This window comes from Tiliqua scincoides, chromosome 9 (assembly GCF_035046505.1).
Source record: "Tiliqua scincoides isolate rTilSci1 chromosome 9, rTilSci1.hap2, whole genome shotgun sequence".
NCBI classification, from domain to species: Eukaryota; Metazoa; Chordata; class Lepidosauria; order Squamata; family Scincidae; genus Tiliqua; species Tiliqua scincoides.
In genome coordinates, this window is record NC_089829.1 from 6733518 (window position 1) to 6755171 (window position 21654).

Below are 21654 nucleotides of genomic sequence, written 5' to 3' on the forward strand. Positions count from 1 at the left end.
CCAAGTTGGAAACAGATTTGAAAATTGCCCTGCGTGAATAAAATGCCGACGGTGCATAACAGTACATGATAACTAAAAAGGGTGACACATTTTTTGGCTATGGCATCAACATTTCTTGGGCCAGCCCTTCTGCCAGCAATGATTCATTTCCACAATTCTTCTCAAGGTACTTAAGTCCTTTATGCAGTTTTCTTTCACATTTTACCTTCGGTAATCTTCCTCCCCCCCCCCCCCACATGATGGGGAAAAAAAAATTCCACAAAACATGTTGTAGAAACTGGTTGCATACAGCCACTAAATTTTTAAGTCCTCAAGTTCCCAAGTGTTATGCAGTGTGCAAACAGCGCCTGAAGAATTTTTCATTTTCTAGCCAGGGCCATAAATTTTTGGAGTCAGGTGGAATCATGCAAGAGCCAACTCAATGTAACTGCTTTCATTACTAGACACTAGCATCAAAATTTCAGAAAAACCCAGGCAGCTGGGAACTCTCCAGCTCAGGTCAGTATGTAGGTTGTGGCTCATATAGCTTTAAGGCCTTCGTTAAGGGGAAGCCTGTGCCTGGAAGCCAACCTGTGTGCCTGCTATCAATACAGCCAGCACCTACGGGATGGACTAAGCTGTGAATTGGGAAGTTCTCAGTTCAAATCTTAGCTCTATCATTAATTCGCTTATGAAAAGGCTTCGATGCAAGATGCAAGTCCAGTTCCCATATGAAACATGGAGACAATACTGGCCTACCTTAAAGGATTACTGAGAATTTAAATAAATTGAGTCCCCCCTGAAGAGAATGCTTAACTTTGAGGGTGGAATGCCATCCAACCAATTTAGTTTCTAGTCTTTGCTTGGCAAAACACTTACAATACTCCCCAGTTTTGCTAGAAAGGAAGACCCACGTTTCTTCCCTGCTTTTGTTCTCTGCCTTACAAAGGGCTCTGTGCTTTGATTAGTGCTAGGCACAGGAACAGAGTAAACTGCCATATATTACAGTCAAGACTGACTCTGTTTCTGTCCTGACGCCCTGGGCACAGTCTGAGATCATGTCTAGCATCTAGCGAGGCTAATCAACATGAGTCTGCACAGCTCCTCCAGTACTCCATCTTAACAGTCTGATGAACTGCAGGCTTTGGGGGTGAATCCACCACTCCACAAGCTCTCCTTCTGCTTTTCTTAACACTCAAGAAGGGTGTCAAGTTCTTGGAAACTCAGAAGCTTGCTGCTCAAGAAAGTGCAACACTGCTTGTGCCAAGTAGGTTCAACCCAACACGGCCACCAGAAATTTTTACATTACTGAAAGCACACACACGAAAAGCAAGCATTACGATAATGTCCACCACCAACTTAGCCAGAACTCATTGCTTCAACAGCTGCTTTAGTTTTTATTGTTCTAAGTGATTATTTCATTTTTTGGCAATTATCATGCTCATCATCATTCAGGTTGAAAGCTACTCCGGCAACAGGATACAAAGATTTTTATAACCACTGATAACAGCTGCAAAGAGCTTCGCTTTGGATACTTGGGTACTACTTCCCTAAGAGCAAATCCCTTTGGCTGGGATCCAAACAAGTACTTCAGGTGTGTCCAAGGTCTTAGTCCTTACTCAACAGAATTTTGACTTGTGCTCTCTTCAAACTGTTGATGCCTTTCCCCTGCTATCATAACTATAGGTTCTCCCAGTTTCAAGGGGAGTTTGCCATATGAAAAGGAGGGAGGAGCAGGAACACACATAGTCCAAAGCCCTCATGCCTGAACAAGTCATATGGTTCTGGCTTCTAAACATTAGCTAAAATGGGTAGCATTTCTTTCATCTCAGCATTTTAGGCCTATTAAGCTCTGTGAGCCAGGGAAGTAGCACTTGTGTGTGCATGCGCCGAGATTCACTGTGAAACAATGCCCCCAAATTCCTTGCATTTTCTTAATTGGAAATAAAACCCAACACGTGCTGCTTCCATCCGTTCACTGTCAAGCACACCTCTTGCAAAAGGCGTGATGCTCCATTGCTAAAAATACAGCTATCAAAGCATCTTCCCTACCTGGCAACCAATGAGACGCCTCAAAATGGCTGCTCGCACTGCATCACTAGGACAGGACACGTTTTCTCTAAGTGCCTTCTTCGTTAGGACCATCCTCGCAACCGGCACAACTGCAAGACTGCTGAGCTACAGCCGTGCTGCTCGGAGATATTTTTAGACGTGACTTTGTACATGTAATCTATTCAGGGACTTATGAAAATACTAATCTACATCTACGTTCTGGTTATTGCAGAACTGTCATCCAATTTCCTGGCTTTGATAAAGACCTCTTTCCTGACAAAAAACTTCCCGCACCCTCATTTTCGGGGAGATTGCACAGGGAAGAGAAATGGAATAATGGTCTGCGATTGGACAACAGAATGGATATTTCCTCTGAATGGCTTCCTTTGGTACGGAGTTTGCCATCATGAAATGTTTCATAAGCACACACCCCCATGGGTGCAGAGCAAAAGCCTGTCTGCTTGCATTTGAGGTGATTTATTGGGGAAGGGACTGTAACGCAGTGGTAGAACCATGCATTGCCAATAGGAAGTCTCAGATTCAAATTCCCACACTGCTACTTTTAAAAAGTACCTTGTGTAAGGGAACTGTCAACACCTCCTCCCGAATCCCCCAGAGAGCTGCTGTCAATCTGAGTAGGCAGTGCTGGGTTAGGTGGACCAAAAGCCTTACTTAGTATAAGGCAGCCTCTCAGGAAAGCAACTGCCCCTTCACTTAGTGTTCACAAAATTGGATGCAAGTGTGTGAAGGCAAGGACAGCACCAATTTGGGGGGAAAAGGTTTCAACCCTTCTGCCTGCCCATTGAGTCTGGAACGCAAAAGAGATGCTAGTACACTCAGGATGATTTAATGTAGATAAATCCTCCTGAGTGTACTAGAATCTCTTCGCACTCCGTTTCTTTGCAATCCTCCCCACTCTGGTCACAATCAAAAGGGAAACAAATGGGTTGATTTTCTTCTCCCCATGGTTTCAGTGCAAGACAGAAGAAGGGGTTCAAATCTACATAAATGACCTTGGGAATAGAATTAGTTATCGGAGACTAATCCATGTGAATTAGAAGAGAACAATCTTGTATGGACAGCACCACTAAGGCAAGGTTTCACAGGGGTTCTCCGAGACCTCTAGAGCTCCCCGAGCCCACCATGACTACTATCTGCTTGGAGTTGCACCACTCTAGTCATGAACTGGAGCTTCAAGACTCCACACATGCACCGGCAGGGCTCCCTGAGTCTCTGCCTAGGAGTGTAAAGGGCTCTGGAGACCAAAAGGTTTGAGAACCACTGCATTAAGGCAGGGGTTCTCAAACTTCTCGGGAATAAAACTTCCAAGGTAAGACTTTGCAGGGTGGGCGCCTGAAGGCAGCGATGCAATCCCTAGGATCATGTTGCTAACGTGAAAGGGGGGGTTACTTATAGGGGGCCACCACAAGGTTCAGGAGGTATGGGGAGTCCCACAGAGCCCTCCACAGGACACGACAAGTCTTTGAATACTGAAAATAAGTGATCAGAAACCACTTCCTGATTCATGATCACAAACTGGAAGTGGTTTCCGATAGCTTATTTTCAGTATTCTAAGGCTTGGGGAGCCCTGTGGAGGGTTCCATGGGGCTCCCCACACCTCCTGGATCTTGCAGCAGCCCCCTATAAGTAAAAATCCCCCTTCACTCCCATTAGCAATGCCTTTCCCTACCCCTTAAGAGGCCAGAGTCGGAGGCTCTCAGGCAGGGGCATCATGACGCCCCAGTCTGAGAACCTCAGCACTGAGGGATAAAGCACATTTAAATAAAGGACAAATGAAAAACAAATGCTTCTAGTAAATCAATGAGGTACAATATCCTAAGCTTGGTGGTGGGATGATGTGTTTACAGAAAAACTGCAAACACATGCCTGATGGAACTACCAGCAATTCTTTACTTCTGGCAGGTTCCCGACCTCAAGGAAGGTTTGCAGCACAAGCACCAATGAAGTACTCCCCTTAATAAACAGTTTTTTCTAATTAATAGGTAGTTTCCTGTTAAGTTTGTATTCTAAGTTTCTCAATCAGCAGTGCCTTTCCATTTGTAAGTCAACAGAGCAAAATGCTTCCAATATGCAGTCTTTCAATGTGCTGTGTCACAATCCTTTTTATCATCTGGATCGGTGTCACAAGCAATTGCAGACAAATGGTGAAGCATGGATTCTGGTGCATATCCTGGCCCGTTTCACTACAGAGCTTAAAACCAGAAAGACCACGTCATCGCACCTCACCTAAAAAGCATTTCTAAAGGATGCTATTCTGCTTTTCTTCTCCCACAGCTGTTTTTGGGGGAGCACTGGCCCCTCCATGGGATCCTCATAAAAGCACACAGGCACACACACCCCCTAACCATCACCACCATTAGACAGTGTTCAACTCCTTTAAATGTTTCTCATTTGGTTTGGTCTTCTCCTAGATAAGCTGTATTAAAAGATTAGGAAGAATCTTAATTGCCCGCACCTTGTTTGTGGTGTAACTGTCCCAGATAATAAGCTTGCCATCCTGTGATGCACTGACCAGAAGCCTGGAAAGGAAACGGAGAGGGAAAAGTGGAAAGGAGATAAACAAAAGGTTTCAGAAATGCAGAAAGACAAAATATGCTTGTAGCTTCTACTCTTTCTGTACAGATTTGGTCTAAACTGTAAAGTATTTTTGATATGCAAAATGTTTTAGTACCTTTAGCAACATAAATTTCCCTCAAAAACCCTTAAAGGGTTAGAATTCCTGATGCACAGGAATACCATTCTCGGAACACCCTACAGATGCTGAAACCCATGGATAATGAAATCTGTGGGTCAGGGCACCCAGACCTCCAAATGTGACTGGAGCTGTGCAAAAACCAGAAATTACAGGAGGGCTTCCACACACAGCCTCTGTGGGCTTCAGAAAGGCTCCTGGACACAACCAGAAACTTGTTCCGGTTGTGACCAGGCATCTCAGTGGGTCCTCAGCTGTGGGTTTGGGAACCACAGTGGGTCAAATCCATGGGTCTCAAATCTGCAGATAAAGAAAACCCTCCTGTACATGGAAATAGAACTCAGGATATGTGATTTGTCCATAAAGATCTCAACCCATGATATCTCACTAACCCAAGGATGGTCAACCTTTCAATTTCAGGTTTCCTGGACCTTAAACAATTGCGTAAAGGAGGCAGTTTCAACAAGTGCAGCTTGTCATCTTACAGATAACAAGCCTCACCTGCTGAAATGTCCTCTACACAATTGTTAAAGGTCCAGGAGCCCTAAAGTCAACAGGTTGGCTACCCCTGCACTAATAGTTTTTGCAAACAATGCACATACAAAAGGATTTTTAAAACCCAGGAAACATAATGTGACTCATACAATTGTGAAACTAATGCTTGGATTAGTGAACAACATTTTAAAAGGCTACTCGCTTGTGCTCAGGGATTTAGTTCCAGTTCACTGAGAAGAACTCAAGAACCGATTCAGATAGGGTGACTTGCTTTTCCAATACAGCCTGTTCTGTGAAAAGGTGCTTAATTTCAACAGGGAAGCAACAGAAGTACTCAGAAAAATTTCTCTGGCACACCCATCTGCCCGGATCTTTTCTATTCAAGAATATGAGTCTTGCACTCTGTAAGATGCTTAAGAGTCGTGCAGATTATTTAACTTCTATAAACTAGCTCAAGTGAATTAATAAGATTGCTCTCATAAGATTAAAAGACTCCTTCTGGTAATTTCTGCCATTTCAATCAGTATTAGCTATGAGCTGGCAAATCCACAAAATTTAAGAAAAAATGAAACCCTGGTAAGTAATTTATTTACATAACAACCACCACCACCACCCTTAAGGGCACAGATTTTATTATGGCAGCTGAAGCCCTAAACTGACCAGCCACATTGCTTAGGTCACACTGAAACTCCTGATCTTTCAATAGTTAAAATGCCAGATACTCAGAAGCGGCATTTGAAAACAACATAAGAATAGTCACAGAGCCTTTTTTATCTTTAGAGTTCTACAGAATTTCTTCAATGCCACAACTATATATTTTTTTTCACACAAAGAGAAAGGGGCAGCAGTGTATTTTTGAAAAGCTGATTTCCATTCAGCTGCCAACACATTGTCCGGGGGGGGGGGGGGTTATCACTAGTTCTTCGGGTTGCTAAATACCCTCAGTAGTAGAGCAGTGCCAAGATGATGAAACTTCCTATGAAGTAACTGCAACCATGTTCCTACTTTCACATAAGCTGGGGTGGGGAAATAGAGGGAGAAGAAATGTCCCCCTCCTCCACTGAGAGCAAGGGTCTGGGACCTTATCTGCAGCCACAAAAACTTCAGCTAAATAGGAGCTATGGAAATGTTCTGATCATTTTGTGTTCTGTTAAGGGCTACACACTTATACAAATGGTAAGGTTTGGAGAAGACCTCTCATTGTCAGCTCTGTCATCTTGAAATTCCGTATTTCCATGGACAGAGTACAAAGCCACCCAGCACAGTACTTGCTTTGCATGTAGGAAGTCCCAGGTTCAATTTGCAGCATCTCCAGATAAGGAGATGCCCAAGACCTTAAGGAAGTCTGTGCAAATCACTGTGGATAATACCAAGCTAGGTGGCACCAATGATACGATTCAGGATGGTAGTTTCCTATGTTCCTAAGAAGGGAATGTTCAGCTGCTTGGCAGGCAATTGCCGGGGTGTTTTCTCTCTCTACTCTCTCCCTTCTCACTCACTTCCTGGTAAGCTACCCTGAATTCTTTAGAAGGCAGGGAGGACACAAAAATCAGATAAGCAGAAGTTTTAGTGGTTACAGGAGAGGCACCAGGAAGATCAGGAATTCTCCCAGCATGAAGAGACTCACCTGGAATCAGTCCCCCAGTGCATTGCATAAATTTTAGCCAAGTGTCCTCGCAATGTTCTTCTAGTGCGCATCTGAATCCGACCCACTGGATCAATGTTGGCTGTGATCTAAAGGGGAAGTCAGTTGTACACCACTGGTAAGATTCAATCACAAAATTATTTCCTGGCAGGATAACAGTTCTTACCAAACTAGTCTCACTGACAAGGAACAAAAAGCATGCACATTTAAGCAGACACATTCAAGCAGACCCTATTAACTGGGTAAGAGGCACTTTTCAAGTGCATACTCTTTTAATCAGCAGAGGGAGAGTAACTGGTCCTCCTCACCACAGCAGTGTCTTTTTTAGTGGTTGTCTGCTGGTGTTCTTTTGCATCTTATTAGATTGTGAGCCCTTTTGGGACAGGGAGCCATTAGATATTTGATTTTCTCTGTAAACTGCTTTGTGAACTTTTCGCTGAAAAGCGGTACAGGTCCAGCCTATTTATACACGGATTTGACTCAACACAAATGGCCCCTGCAAATGAGAAGGATTGTGCTGATCCCTGGAGAAGGAGAAAAATGCATCCCTTTAAAATCAGTTTAAAAAAACTGAACAGTCCTTTAACAGTAGCCTCCTTAATGGGGGGGGGGGTAGCTGGCTGACAATCCAACAATCCTTCTCTCTCCAGGCGACCCCTTTTTCCCCCTGTGAAAGAAAGATACTTTGCATTGGTGAAGGGAGGGGTCAGAGTGAAGCATTTCTAAGCACCTTGAGAGAGACTGATTGTTGGATTGTCATCTTAATGACTCTATCTTAACATCACAAAGGTCAGCAAGGCTGTTTTTAAATCACTGGAGCAAAGAAACTTTTTAAAAAAATTGATTTGCTATAGTGCCATCCAGTTTTTTGCCATCCACATGAGTGCTGAACCCACAGGAATAATGAGTCTCAACCTGTATATAAATACTGTTAATAATAATAATAATAATAATAATAATAATAATAATAATAATAATAATAATAATTCAGATTCCATGTTCCTGTTGCAAAGTGATTGGTGAAGACATCTTGCTAACTGCCTGGCTAGGAGATGCTCACTTCTCTCACTTCCAGAACAAACTAAGTTCACAGTTCTAGTATAATCACTAACTAGATCCACTACCAGGTCTCAACTGGCACACTTTTTTTGTAGTAATACAAGGTCCTTGCACATCAAGTAATGTGCACATCAAGTAATACAATGTCCTTGCACATCAGGTTTTTTGTTGATTTTACTTCCTGGAATGAAGCTGCTTGCTGGAAAATGACCCTTGGTTATATGGTCTCTACAGAACAGTTCCAACTTACACCATAAAAAGGAGCAGCTCGAGAATATGCATCCTTTCAGAGCCAATTTTTAAGTGGTTAGCTGTTTCACAATGGATGGCTTCTCATATGGTAAGGAGACATACAAGGACCTTATTGCTATATACACATAGTAATGACCTTAGTTGGCAACCTTCAGTCTCGAAAGACTATGGTATCGCGCTCTGAATGGTGGTTCTGGAACAGCGTCTAGCTTGGCTGAAAAGGCCGATTTGGGAGTGACAATCCCTTCCACGCTGGGGGCAAGTGCAGTCTGTCCCTGGTCTGTCTCCCTGGCTATGGGCCTTCCTTCTTTGCCTCTTTGCCTCATACTGTTGGCCAAGTGTCTCTTCAAACTGGGAAAGACCAGGCTGCACAGCCTGCCTCCAAGCGGGCCGCTCAGTGGTCTCCATGTCCGGATTAGTCCTTACAAGTGGGTAGCTCCTCCCTCTCAGGTAGGCAGGCCAGAGTCTTTTGGTCATCCTGAGGGGAGGGGCTGCCTGGACTCCCCAGACTGTCCAAGATTGAAGAGCCCCGCCACTGACGCCAGATATCTCGTGTCCATCTGGAGGCACTGTAGTGGCGGTCCTCTGGTGTCATGTGCTGCGTTGCGTGTTGGCTCGGGGGATGAGTGCAGAATGGGTCCAGGTGGCACGAAGCCCTACCCCAGGTCTACTGCTACTCTGTGCTGTACTGCGTCCCCCTGACTTTATGATTCTGGTGTTCAGAATGTCCGTTTCTCCTCCGGCTGTGAGGGCGGGCAGACTAATCCGGACATGGAGACCACTAAGAAGGGATTCACAGTAAGTACAAATCTCCCCATTCTCCAGTGGGATCTCCATGTCCGTCTTAGTCCTTACAAATGGGATGTGCCCAAGCAGTGCTCCTCAAGGGTGGGAGCTGCCGTAAGCTTATAGAGCCATGCTCTGGAGGACGCGCCTTGCGAAAGCTGCATCCCCAGGGGGGAAGGCGTCGATCTTGTAGTGTTTGATAAATTTGTTAGGCGAGCTCCAGGTAGCTGCCCTGCCTACTGCCTCCAGGGAGGAGTGAGCCCTGAATGCGGCTGAGGTGGCGGCCCCCCTGAGGGAGCTCTTTGGGGGGTCCTTGCTGGATGCCCTGTAGGCCTCGGCTATGGTCTCCCTAACCCATCTGGAAATGGCAGGGGAGACACCTTTCTGCCTTGGTCACTAGGTCAGAATGAGACCAACAAGGCCTTTGAACACCAGTGGGCTTAAGTCCTGGAGAGATAAAAGCTCACCGCCCGACGCATGTCGAGGGCATGCCATCCCTGCTCTCTGGGATGAGAAGGGTTGGGGCAGAAGGTGGGTAGCACCACCTCCTGCGAGCGGTGAAAGAGGGAGTTCACCTTGGGTAGGAAGGAAGGGTTGGTGCGGAGGACAATCCTGTCCTCCTGGATCTGGCAGAGTTCCTTGGCTACAGAGAGGGCTGCCAGCTCTGACACCCTTCTGGCGGAAGTCACGCCTACCAGGCAGGTGGTCTTCTGAGATAATAGCTTTAGCGAGCACTTCACCATAGGTTCAAAGGGAGGCCTCGTCAATGCCCTTAGCACCAGTATCAGGCCCCAAGTGGGATCCCTGGTCACGGGGGGCGGGTTGAGGAGACTCACACCCTTGAGGAATTTTCTGACATGCGGGTGGGCCGCCAGGGCCCTTCCCTTGGGGGACCACAGAATGGAGGCGACTGCTGAGACCTGTCTCTTGAGGATGGTCGTGCTGAGGCCCTTGTCGAGGCCTGCCTAGAGGAAGCTCAGGAAGTCCTTGACCCTGATCCTCTCTGGGTCAAGATTTCGGAATTGGCACCATTTGGTTAGCATCCTCCAAGGTTCCGCTGTAGAGCCGGTTGGTGGGTCCCCCCCAGTAAGGGAGGAGAGTAGCCAGGATAGTGGGGGAGTAGCCTGACTTGGCTAGTCTTTTCCGCTCAATCTCCAGGCAGCTAGATGGAGTTTGACCATCTGTGTGTGAAGGATTGGGCCCTGTGACAGAAGGTCTAGGCGCTGGGGGAGGGAAATGGATGAGGAGATGGCCAGCTCCCAGGGGTCCGGGTACCAGGGCTGGCGGGGCCAGTTTGGGGCTATGAGGAGGACTTTGGCCTGCTCTAGCCTGATCTTCGTGAGGACCCTCTGAAGGAGCTTTGTGGGGGGAAAGGCATACACTACCCCTTGGGGCCGCCGTTGGTGGAGTGCAACCATCCCCTCTGCTTCCAGACAGCGGCCTTGGGAGAAGAACCTTGGCAGCTGGTGGTTGTGGCTGCTGGCGAACAGGTCTAAGGTCCTCGGACCGAACTGACGGTTGAACCATGCAAAGATCTGCAGGTGCAGCCTCCATTCTGAATGGTCGAGGTCCTGGCGACTCAGCCAGTCCGCTGCTGTGTTTTCCAGTCCGGCGATGTGCTCGGCTCCGACGGACCTGAGGTTCCTTCCTGCCCACAGCATCAGTCTGCGTGCCTCCATCTGCAGCGCTGCTGACCTGGTGTCCCCTTGCCAGTTTACGTAGGCCCTTGCCGCGTTGTTGTCAGTGTAAACTAGGACATCTTGGTCCCTGAGCTGGGGGAGGGCCAGCCGGGCCAGTGGGATGGTCCTCAACTCTAGCAGGTTGATGGGGGCCATCCTCTCGCTTGGGGACCAGTAACCCTGTGTTACATCCTCAGGGTGTGGGCCCCCCATCCCTGGAGACTCGCGTCTGTCGACAGGACGGCTCTGTAGTGTATCTGGATGGGCGAGCCCTGGTCCAGTCTATGCGGCCGCCTCCACCATCGAAGGTCCTTGAGAGTGAGGGAGTCCAGTCTGACACACTTGCTCCTTTTGGAGACAATGAAGTCCTGGAAGGGCAGCAGCAGGTGCTGGAGGGACCATGCCCTGTACCTGGCCCAGGGAATCATGTCCAGGCAGAAGGTCAGCGTGCCCAGGAGACAGGCCAACATCAGTACGTCCGGTCTGGGGGAGCAGAGGGCAGCGTTGATCAGGTCTGCAGTGTTGGCCCGCTGTTCTGGGGACTGCAAAACTCTGAACTGGGAGGTGTCGATGATTGCTCCCAGGTGTTCTATGGTGTGTGAGGGTGTCAGGTGACTCTTCTCCAAGCTGATGAGGAACTCGTGGTTCCGGAGACACTGGATGGTCTGGTGCAGGTGTAGGGCGCCCTCCTCTGGTGAGGCAGCAGCCGAGATCTCAGATCTCAGCTGTGCCTTCTGTGTCATGTAGCTGTGCCTTCTGATGGACAACAGGATGGAGTATAGGGTCTCCATCTTGAATTTCTGTTGACGCATTCTTCTGTTGAGCCACCTGAGGCCAAGGATGGCTCTGGTGCCGCCGGATCTCTTGGGCACGTGGAAGTACACCCCGGACCCCCACTGTTCCCTTGGAAGCAGTTCGATGGCCCCAACCTGTAGGAGGTGTTGGATTGCCTCAAATGTCTTGCCATGCTTTAGTGGGCACTTGGGACTGGGGATCCACAAGAACCAGTTGGCTGGTCGTTATTGAGACTTTGGGCCCTTTGCCCCAAAGTGCTGGGGCTGCTGTCCTCTGGCCTTGTGGGCTGGCCATCTTGGGTGCCAGACGGGCCTTTGACTTCTGAAAGAGGCCACAGAGGGTGAGATAATGGGTTGAGAGCTCCTTGAGGGCCGAAAGGCGCCAGCGCTGGGACCGCTGGGCGGGCCTTGGGTTCCTCTCCCTGGTGGACAGTACCCTCTTCTTTCCCCTGGACTCCACCAGTAGCGGGTCCAGGGCATCCCCGAACAACTTGGCTCCCTGGAAGGGGAGACCGGTGACCCTGGCGTGTGAGGCTGCAGCCACGTCCCAGCTACACAGTCAGGTGCTGTGGCGCGTGGCAACTCCTGCGGCCATGGCCTGGGCGTTTGCTACGAAGGCGGCAGCTGAGGCCATCTTTCTGATATCCGAGTGAGCCCTGGAGCGTAGCTTGTGGGTCTCACTGACCTGCTGAAGCCAAAGAACCAACGCCCTGGAGCAGCGGGAAGCGGAGGCCCGCAGCGCACTGGAGGAGGCCTCGAACCCCGTCCTGGTGGCTAGCTCTACCTTCTTGTCTGTGGGGTCCCTTGGGAGACCGTCATTGTCTGTGGGGAGGACGGCTGGGAATCCCAGGGCTGCTACTGGGACGTCCACCAGGGGTGACTTGAGGCAGGCCACGACCTCTGGGGGCAGGTTGCAGAAGGAAACCAGTGGGGGGTTTCTTGCTGGTTTGGGAAGACTACTGGGGACCCCCACTTGGTCTTGGGCCCCGTATCCACGTAGTGCTCGAGCTGCAGGTCTAGCACCTGAACCACCCCTGAGACTAGCTTGTTAAACTGTTCAACTGCTCAGTGTAGGAGAGGTGGGGCTTGTGTGCCTCAACCTCGTCCCCCGATATTTCGCTCTCTTCTGCGGATGAGGCGTGGGAGCTCCCTTTGCCCTGCTCCTGCAGGTGGGTGTGTTCGGGGGTGACATTGCGCACGGATGACGTCCGGCGCCTCTTTGCGGGGGAGTGTGGGTTCATCTTCATCATCCCCTCTACCTCCTCCTCTGGGGAGGAAGCTGGGAGCCCCGTGGGTGCATACTCTGGGGTGCCCCCCAGTGGTTGCTGATGTGCCTCTATGGCAGCGTTGACGCTGGCCTGGACCATGTCCTGGATGGCCCTGGAGAGTTTTCCCCAGTCTAAGGTGCTGAGCCCTGAGCGGGGAGTGTGCGGATCAGGGGCCTTGCTGGGGGTGTCCGCCAGTTCGGGGGGAGGGGCTCACCACTTCTCCAAAGTCCGGTCTGGTGCAGGACTGGTGTGTGGCCAAGATGGAGCCCACGCACGTGGTCGTCTCCTCCGCTGCTCTCCTGCTGCGGCTGGAGGCGGCTCAAGCAGCTAGACAGCCCCCCTGCATCTCTTGGCGGGGTCTTCACGCTCTTCGGGCGCTAATCCAAGGTGGTGCCCGCCGGCATGGCGCCCTGGAACAATGGGGAGGGGAGGAGGAAGCTCCACGCCCCCACTGCTGCTGGGGGAAAGCAGCTCTGGAGGGTGGCTGCGGCCGGAGCGTTCACGGGTGAGCCTGCCTTGCCCCTGCCAGGTGCGGGGGGGTGAGTGGCTGGAGACGCAGGAGCGCCTGCTGAGTGTGTGGCTGCCGCCGCTTGAACAGTTGTTGTCAGCTCTGCCCTGCTTCGCCGAAAGGCTAGGCCAGTCTGGGGAGTCCAGGCAGCCCCTCCCCTCAAGGTGACCAAAAGATTCTGGCCTGCCTACCTGAGAGGGAGGAGCTACCCACTTGTAAAGACTAAGACGGACATGGAGATCCCACTGGTAAACTTCTGCCTTGCCTGACCTCACTTTGAAAAGATATTCCCCCCCATCACCTCTTTCTCTGTATACACACACCCATTTCTACCTGCTCAAGTTACCATTTTGTACTGAATAAAGTACCTACAGCCCAGGAAAGCAGACTCCGCAATAAAGTGTCAGACTGAGTTCTGTCCCATATTAAACTAAAATAAGCACACTTCTGGGAAACCAGAAAGTGTACAAAAATGGCCTAAAATGCATTTGTTGTAGAGCTACCGAAAGTCATTTTGGTGGAACACCACAGTGAATTCAGGTTCAACACTATCCTTTTTTTTTTTTTTTTTTTAAAGTTGTCTGCGTATTTGCTCTGTCTCCATGCAACACAATTATTTACCTCAAGCACGCAGACAAAAAATTCTTCCTCCCTCTTGAAATCTATCAAGGCAGCCTCACAGGGTACAGGCTGATTTCTGGATTTAGAATCACCTACATAATGGCCTCTCCTCGCTGTACACTGGGTTCTTAAAGGCTCCCTCTTCCCTGCACAGCCTAGGTTACTGCATATGTAAAAAGGGTAAAACTGTTCATTCAGCAATTTTGTGTAGCTTCATAACGCTGCCAAAGAAGAATATTTCCCATGGATCATAGTAAAAAGGAGGCCTCACAGCTCGTCAAGCTGAAGGCAGCATTTATGGGACTGGCTCCTGCAGCCGCTGTTGCTTCCAAGGCAACCGGATGACATCCCCCACTCACAGAGAGAAGAAGGGAGAGATCACTACTCTACTTCAAGTTCTGGTAGGAAAAAGTTCCAGCAGGCAAACTAGCAATGCAAAACTGAATTCAAAACAGGAACAGCAGCTATTGGCCCTTTTTTATGCATGAATGGTCTAGACCAGTGATTTTCAACCTTTTTCATCTCGTGGCACACTAGCAAGGCGACCGGAATGGTCAAGGCACACCATCAGCCTTTTGATAATTGACAAGGCACACCATAGCGGGGGCTCACATCCCCCAATGGTCCCATTGATAAATGACCCTCTCCCAAATTCCCACGGCACACCAGTGTGCCACGCACAGTGGTTGAAAATGGCTGGTCTAGACCAATGACTGGTAGATGCCAGATACTCTTCCTGTTTTTTGAACCTTGCTGTTATTTTAAAAAAAAAAATCACAGTGGAGACCGGCAATTGTAACTGCCTGCAGCTGGCCGAACAGCTGTCATGTTACACAGACTTAAGACTATTTCTACACTTATATTTGAAAGAAAGCAGTATGTGGATCTCTTCTGACGTGCTTTTCTTCTCTCCAAACAGCAGAAACACTGCTAGACACACAAGGGTCGCATGTCTGCACATTATTATGCAGTAGTAGTAATCTGGATGCCAGCGTGCATTCTGGGACTGCATCTATAGATTGGCATACATCAATGGCCAACTTTTCACTATCACTGAGGGGTGGGAAGCAGGCTGCAGAATGGTGTGTTCGTCCCCCACCAGCCTACATCATGGTTACCGCTCACCAGGACTGGCAATCAACCAGTTCTATGATTAGTGCCAATGCAAGCCCCAACCAAATTTTCATGCCTCAGGGGAAGGGGTGGGGAAGAGCGACAAAGCAGAGGGAACCTCCTATACAGGAAAGAAGGTGCCAAGGGAATGAGCCTGAGAATGTGATCCTGCAAATCCCTCTCCCTTAATTGTGTTTAAGAAATTGAGCGCATTACATGGATGCTGCCCATGTTGTTGAATGATACACAGTGAGAGAACGATCCAAGGAGGATTTCTTTCTGAACGACTGGAAGTGTGCGCTACCAAGAGAATTCAAGGGTGTTGAACATACAGCAATCCCTCAAATGAAACGCGATCTGCTAATGTTCTGGATTAAATCCACAATAAAAAAGGTAGACACTTACCTGAGCCAGTGTAGCATCAGCACATGCTTTCCTCGCATCCTGGAAAAATAATGGAGAGACAGTACATCAAGAGAGGCGGTGAGCATTCACTGAATATACAATGACAAGACTGCACACAAAAAACCGGGCCTTTCCTACAGGCACCCAAAGGCAGCGTGGGAAATGATGCCCAAACAAAGGAACCAACTGCGGGTGTGTGCACCTCAAATTAGGAAGCACTGAATTTCTAAGGAATTTAGGGTAGAATACAGAAGTCTTGACGCATCCTTCACTTTCTCAGTTAACTTTACCAGGTTTCTTCAATGATTGTGAAAGTACAATTACAGATGACAAAATAGATGGTAAGATTCTCTCTCAAAAGTTAAATAGGATAAACCTTTTGTGAAACACTTTTCTCTGGGCACAGACCAAATGCTGCCAAGTACATAAATCTGCAAACCCACATTTACACAAATATTACATATATAATCAGCCTCTCTGTCAAGTAGCCAGTAAAGGGTACTGGGCAGTTCCAGAGCTGACTTCAACAGAACTAAACAGATTTAAGCCCAGGAGACTCTCTCAACTGACTCATGAATTAAGGCTGCAGGTGACAAATTCATACCGATATATAGCACAACAATAAAGTACAGCAATATAGCAGGTAGGATGTTTCAAACAAATGGAGAGCAAAATATGGTGGGAATTGTACCTGTAGTTGAGCATACAAACCCCACTTAGAGCTGAAGGGGAAGACAACTGTTTTGGTGCTAAGCCAAGGCGTTCAGAGTTCCTCTGCTCCCAAATGCTCAAAAGGTCACTCCCAATCTGACTCTGGAATCACAGAGAAGGAACTGGGCTTCCTGTGGCAGCGGACAGGTGAGGAACCCCAAATGCCTTGCCTGGCTAGCATCAGTATCTCCTGGTCTTCCTCTTCAGCTTGGAGACAGGGAAGTGGAAAGTTCCCCTGTACTTGTGCTGTGCCCTCTGAAGTTCAGCATAATAGTGGGGATGATTCCACCTCCAGTCTGGACAGGGTGGAGCTTCTCCCATCACCTCTGCCAGAAGACAATGGAACATCCATCATGGCCAGTGTGAAATCTTGCACATTGATAAGAACCGGGTTTCTATATTATCAAATACAGGTGTGCGCCACTTAATACGTGACGGGAATACGTTCTCCAATCCACGCTGTTATGCAGTTAGGTCATTAAGTGAACATTCGGTCCAATCTATTGCCTTTTTTGTATATACAGACACTCCCTGCCAGACAAGAGCTGGCTCCACAGGCTACTGGATAGAGATGGCCTCTTCTCTGCATTAAGAGCCTCTCTGTTGTATAAGCAGACATTCTGCTGTAGGTTATGGGAGATGCGATTGCCTCATGAGCATGTTGACTGTGCTTTGACACCCCCCCGTCATATATGCGGTCTGTCGTTAAGCAGCACATGCAAGTACAAGACAGTGCCACTTTGTGACGCTCCAATCAGTGATGGGCCGCACACATGATGCCACTGCTGGTCTCTGCACACATCCCCAAGCTTCCAAAGTTGAGAGGAGCTTTGCTCCCCTTGCCTCCAGTGGCTATTCTGAGCCTCTGAGGCAGTGGCAGTTGCAGACAAGGAAACCGGAATTCACATCTCTCACACAATTCAGGCATTCTGAGCATCAGAGGCAGTGCGCACAGGCTTAGAAAAGCCTCTGAACGCGAGGGGAGCACAGCTTCCCCTCGTTTTTTCAGAGGCTTCGTATAGCATCAAAATGACATAATCTGTAGCAGTTTAAGCAACTGTTGCATCGAGTGTGCCCTTGGGTATTAATGCCACCTACCTTCTGGGTTACATGCACAATCTCTGAGAGCTGTGGTTCTTTTTACAAGGGTGATGTGACAAACATCAAAGGCTGAGAGCATGACTGAAGGATGGACTCCCCATTAGGAAGTGGAACTGACTATGCACATTGCAGAGACAAGGATTTCAACCTACAGTGAAATCCCTGTGCACCAACAAGATGTGCCCTGTGTCCAATGGGGTTTGCATAGAAGGAATTTGCTGTGAATTGTGCCTTTAGATTAGCCCCTCTTGTGGAAGGGGGGAAGCCCAGGAATCTCTGCTACACTCTAGCCTCTCCTCAATACACCTCAAGCTGTGTGCAGTATTTGTTCTCATTTTAAACAGACAGCCACACAGGAAAGCAAAATACAGAACGTCTCCTTTCTGGAGCCAAAACCTTTCATTATGTTTAAAGAAACTTAGAATTAATGAAGGCAGGAAGACATGGATATTAATGTCTTCAACTAGTTATGTACACAGCAGTTAGATAATTTGCAGTAAGTCCCTACAACAGTCTTTTATATGGATGAAGTTCACATTAGGTTATTTTACCTAGCTTGTGAAGTCGGAGAAGGGATCATGTGCCAACTACAGGCTTGTTTTTAAGAATGTACTCAAGGTCCAGACCATATCCATTTTCTTACCACCTTACTTAGCATCTTAACCAAGGATTTGGGGGGGGGGGGGAATACACACCACCCAGTCTAAAACTGGAAGTTGCAATCCACATACAAAAGTTACAGTAATGACATATAAACAGCTTCACAGATGGAAAATTTGCGGTCAACATTGTGCTGTGGACACATTAAAATGTGAGGTCCGCATTTCTCATTTCACCCCAAACATGAGACCTTGTTTCCCCAACCCTTGTTCTACAGCCCCACTACCCAGAGTCTCATGAAACATATTCCTCCTCTTTCTCTACTCCTTCAATCTTCTGTCAACCAACAGAATTCCAAATTAGGTGAACAGAGTTGTCTGGATTTGTGCAACCTCTTGCAATCACAAGAAACAAGTGTCTCGCAGAACCACGACTATGTGGGCATATACTGTCAGGGAAGTTTGCTCGGGTTAGCCTCTGAAGCACATGCCACAACAGGATTAAAAAACATATCAGCTATGTTCTGCTTTTAGTCCCTTGGCAAAGGAACAACATAATATATAACTGAAACTGTGGGATACAAGTGGGTTGGCAAGGGGTTGCAATCAGAACTATCTCCACTCTTTACTCTCTCTTCCAAAGAACACTTGAAATCAGACAAGAGGGGAGGCAAACAGGCTTGCAGATGGCTAGTTGGGGCAATGTGTCAAACGGGTTGATTGGACCACTCTGCCTTTGGAGAAGATGCTTCTAACCTGTTGGCTGTTGAGCAATACAGACAGGTTCATTCACATCTATCCGAAGTAGCTAACAATAATCCAGAACAATTTTGGGTTCAAGCACTACTCTGACTGGTTGAGAGCTTGTTTGCTGAGTCAATCTGCTGTCACATTTATCTGTTCGTGTAGACTTTTGCCAAGGTATTGTCTGTCTTGGTTCAGAAGAACTTGAGTGCTCAGAAGATAATCCAGAGCTCAAGAAAATGGATACTTCCAAGATCAACCAGAAGCCTTCTGCTACAGAGTGCTGGAGGTGGGTTCCCCATCCCTGGAGGCTGGCATCTGAGCAGATCAGAATTCACAGCGTGTCTTGGACTGGGGATCCAGAGTTCAGGTGCTTGCTTGAAAGCCATCACTGCAAGTTGTGCTACACTGGTTGAGATACCTGCACTAGCTGGTGTTTCTTGCTGACTATCAGATCCGGGAACAGAAAAGGCTGGTGCTGGAAGGCCCGTGCCCAAAATCTCACCCAAGGGATAACTTCCTGCCACAAAGTTGACATTCCTAGAAGCTGCACTAAGATGAGAACACTGTCTCATCCCTGCAGTTCTAAATCCTTGAGCCAGAGGATCTTGGCATAACATTTCAAGGCAAGGAAGAGCCCTGTTGATCCTTGTGTACAGGATCACGCCAAGGTACTCTATCCTTGGGCTGGGTGTTAGGCTGCTCTTGGTGAGGTGGATCAAGCAGCCATGCTCCTTGAGGTATGCTAAGACTCACTGCACATCCTGGATCATTTGTTGATAGCCGCAAGAGCTAATCAGGACGTTATCAAGGTTCGAGACCACAGGGACCCTCTGCCGAAGATAGCGTGCCATCAGAGCCACAAGCTCCTTACTGAAGACCTCAGGGACCAATGACAAGCCAAATGGCAGTGCTCAATGTTAGAAGTACTGTATGCTTATGCAGAATATCTGATGGGAAGGTCTGGTGGAGATACAGAGGCAGATTTTGGAAAGAGCTATCGACACCAGTAAGTCACCCTGTCCAACTAACACAAGGACCAACCTCAAGGTTTCCACTTTGAAGTGCTGTTCTCTCTTCAGGCAGCTGAGTTACTTCCTTGATGTCCCCATTCCACTTTGGGACAATGAAGAGAGTAAACCCTCAGTCAATTTGACAAGCTTGATAGCTCCTATCTGGAGAAGATGAGTCAACGGCATTATATGCCATGAGGATTATATGCCTGATGCTGCATCTTGTCCTGGGGGCATCCATGAAACTGATCCTGGGGATCACCAGAAGCTCCCGGGCAGAACCCCATTCCACTCTCCTCATCTGCTTATCATCCTTGCAGCTGGAGCAGCTGCAGCTCTTTGGTGGACTTTAAATCTTTGCTGTGCTCAAAGCATTCTGCATTAACACACATCACCACAGGTCTAAATGGCTAAGAATAGTCCTCATTATCACCCGACTTCCATCTGTGGTGGCTTTAATACACTGAGCTCTTAACTAGGAGTGCTTGCAGTTCAAAATAAAAAGGGGGGAACAGTATTTTCTTTACTGCTATCCACATAGAAAACTAAAGATCAATTGTACAAGGTCTCAACTAGTTAGTCATACATGCCTGTTTACACAAAATCTGTGTGGTCAGATATTCTGATTTATTTTCACCATTGTGAACGTTCACAAAGTTTAAGGAAAGACCAATTTCTAGTCTCATTTCATACAGCACCCTTGATGAAATCACACATTTGGAACCTAAAAACGAGGCCAACCCTTTAAAAATTTCTCTCTCTATACAGACTAAGAGAGAAAGAGAGAAGTGCTTTCAGAATAGTTAAGGGATATGCCAATGCAGCCAAACTAAGCCTAGGTAAACAGTGTTTTTATACAGCCTGTAACTTTAATGCTGCTTTGACCAGATGAACTTATTTTATTGTTTGCATAAGCTTTCAGCTAGGAGGAAAGAAATAACTTATTTACACTGAAGGATTTTATAACATGCCTTAATAAGCTTTACCTAAAACTCCTGAAGTGCTTGTGAGAAAATTCATTCATGCAAAAATAACCTTATCTAAGAGTAAAAAAGTGATTTTCAAACTGTTCATCTACAGATGCATGAAATTGAAGTGGAAACAGATCATGCACACTTCTGTGAGAAGATGGGAAACCTGTAGGCCCACATCAAGGCTCATCCTACTTAGAGGGCCCATTCCACCCTTCACAGTGCACTAGAGGTGTTCGAAAATACTAGCTTGGAATGAAAAATTCGTGTAGGCTTCACAAGAGGAAAAGAAAAGCCTCTACTTTTAGGATTCTACTGTTTACAATAGTTTTCTCCATGTGTTATTTCACACAGATAATTCAGTTGTGGAGGTGCAATGATTAGAATTTATACAATATTTTACAATTATGAAAGCATTTCCACAGACATTAACTTGGTACTCTTCAAAACCACCATGTAAGGTAGGCCAAAATGAAACAATTTACAGCAAACAGACATGTGCTCTACTTCCCGAGTTTCTATCCTGCTTGTGACACAGATCTACACATTTTTATCTATACTGCACTGCACGCATGACAATGACATTTTTTGACACTGATGGAACAAAAGCAGTTTACAGCCCAACTTCAGTAGCAGCAGAGAACACTGTCGGTTTGGCAGGAATAAAAACCTCACACAGTGATGCAGTCTCAGCAGGTAAGAAAGGGAGCCTAAAAGGCAAAGGGGAGGCAATGCATGGAGAAGTAAGAATGTGAAGGAAAGTTACATGAAGAAAGTGGCTCCAGGAAAAAAAAGGTAGAGGGAACTGAGATGAAGGTTGTCTGAAGAAACTTCACAGCAAAGATCAGAGGGGCATCTATGCTTTGAAGAGAGGAAAACAGTAGTGCAGGGGAAGCTGGTCAAGACGCAGGGTGGTGAAAGGAAGTAGGCAGTGGTCCAAAATGCAGAAGCTGAGCAAACATGAAGCTGAAGAAAGGAGAAGCCGAAGAGAAACTCAAAGGAACAAAACTACACATGCGTCCAAGGAGGGGGTACATACATATACATATATGTATATGTACACACTACTGGCAGGAAGGAAGCCAGCATAAGAGGGCACAGGGTGACTAAGATTAGGAAGCCTGAGTCCCAACAGGAACTTCTAGC

The 21654-nt window shown here is 47.5% G+C and overlaps 1 protein-coding gene across 4 annotated transcripts in view; it reads right to left on the bottom strand.

Annotated features, from left to right (window-relative positions):
* GNB1 (G protein subunit beta 1) overlaps nucleotides 1–21654 on the bottom strand; it is an 81737-nt gene that overhangs the window by 14730 nt on the left and 45353 nt on the right. For all 4 annotated transcript variants that reach the window (XM_066636824.1, XM_066636823.1, XM_066636826.1 and 1 more), the window contains exons 3-5: nucleotides 15370–15408; nucleotides 6867–6973; nucleotides 4508–4571 (exon numbers count right to left, since the gene is read on the bottom strand). In XM_066636824.1, the coding sequence (XP_066492921.1) occupies nucleotides 4508–4571; nucleotides 6867–6973; nucleotides 15370–15408 (210 nt within the window). The remainder of the gene's footprint in view (nucleotides 1–4507; nucleotides 4572–6866; nucleotides 6974–15369; nucleotides 15409–21654) is intronic.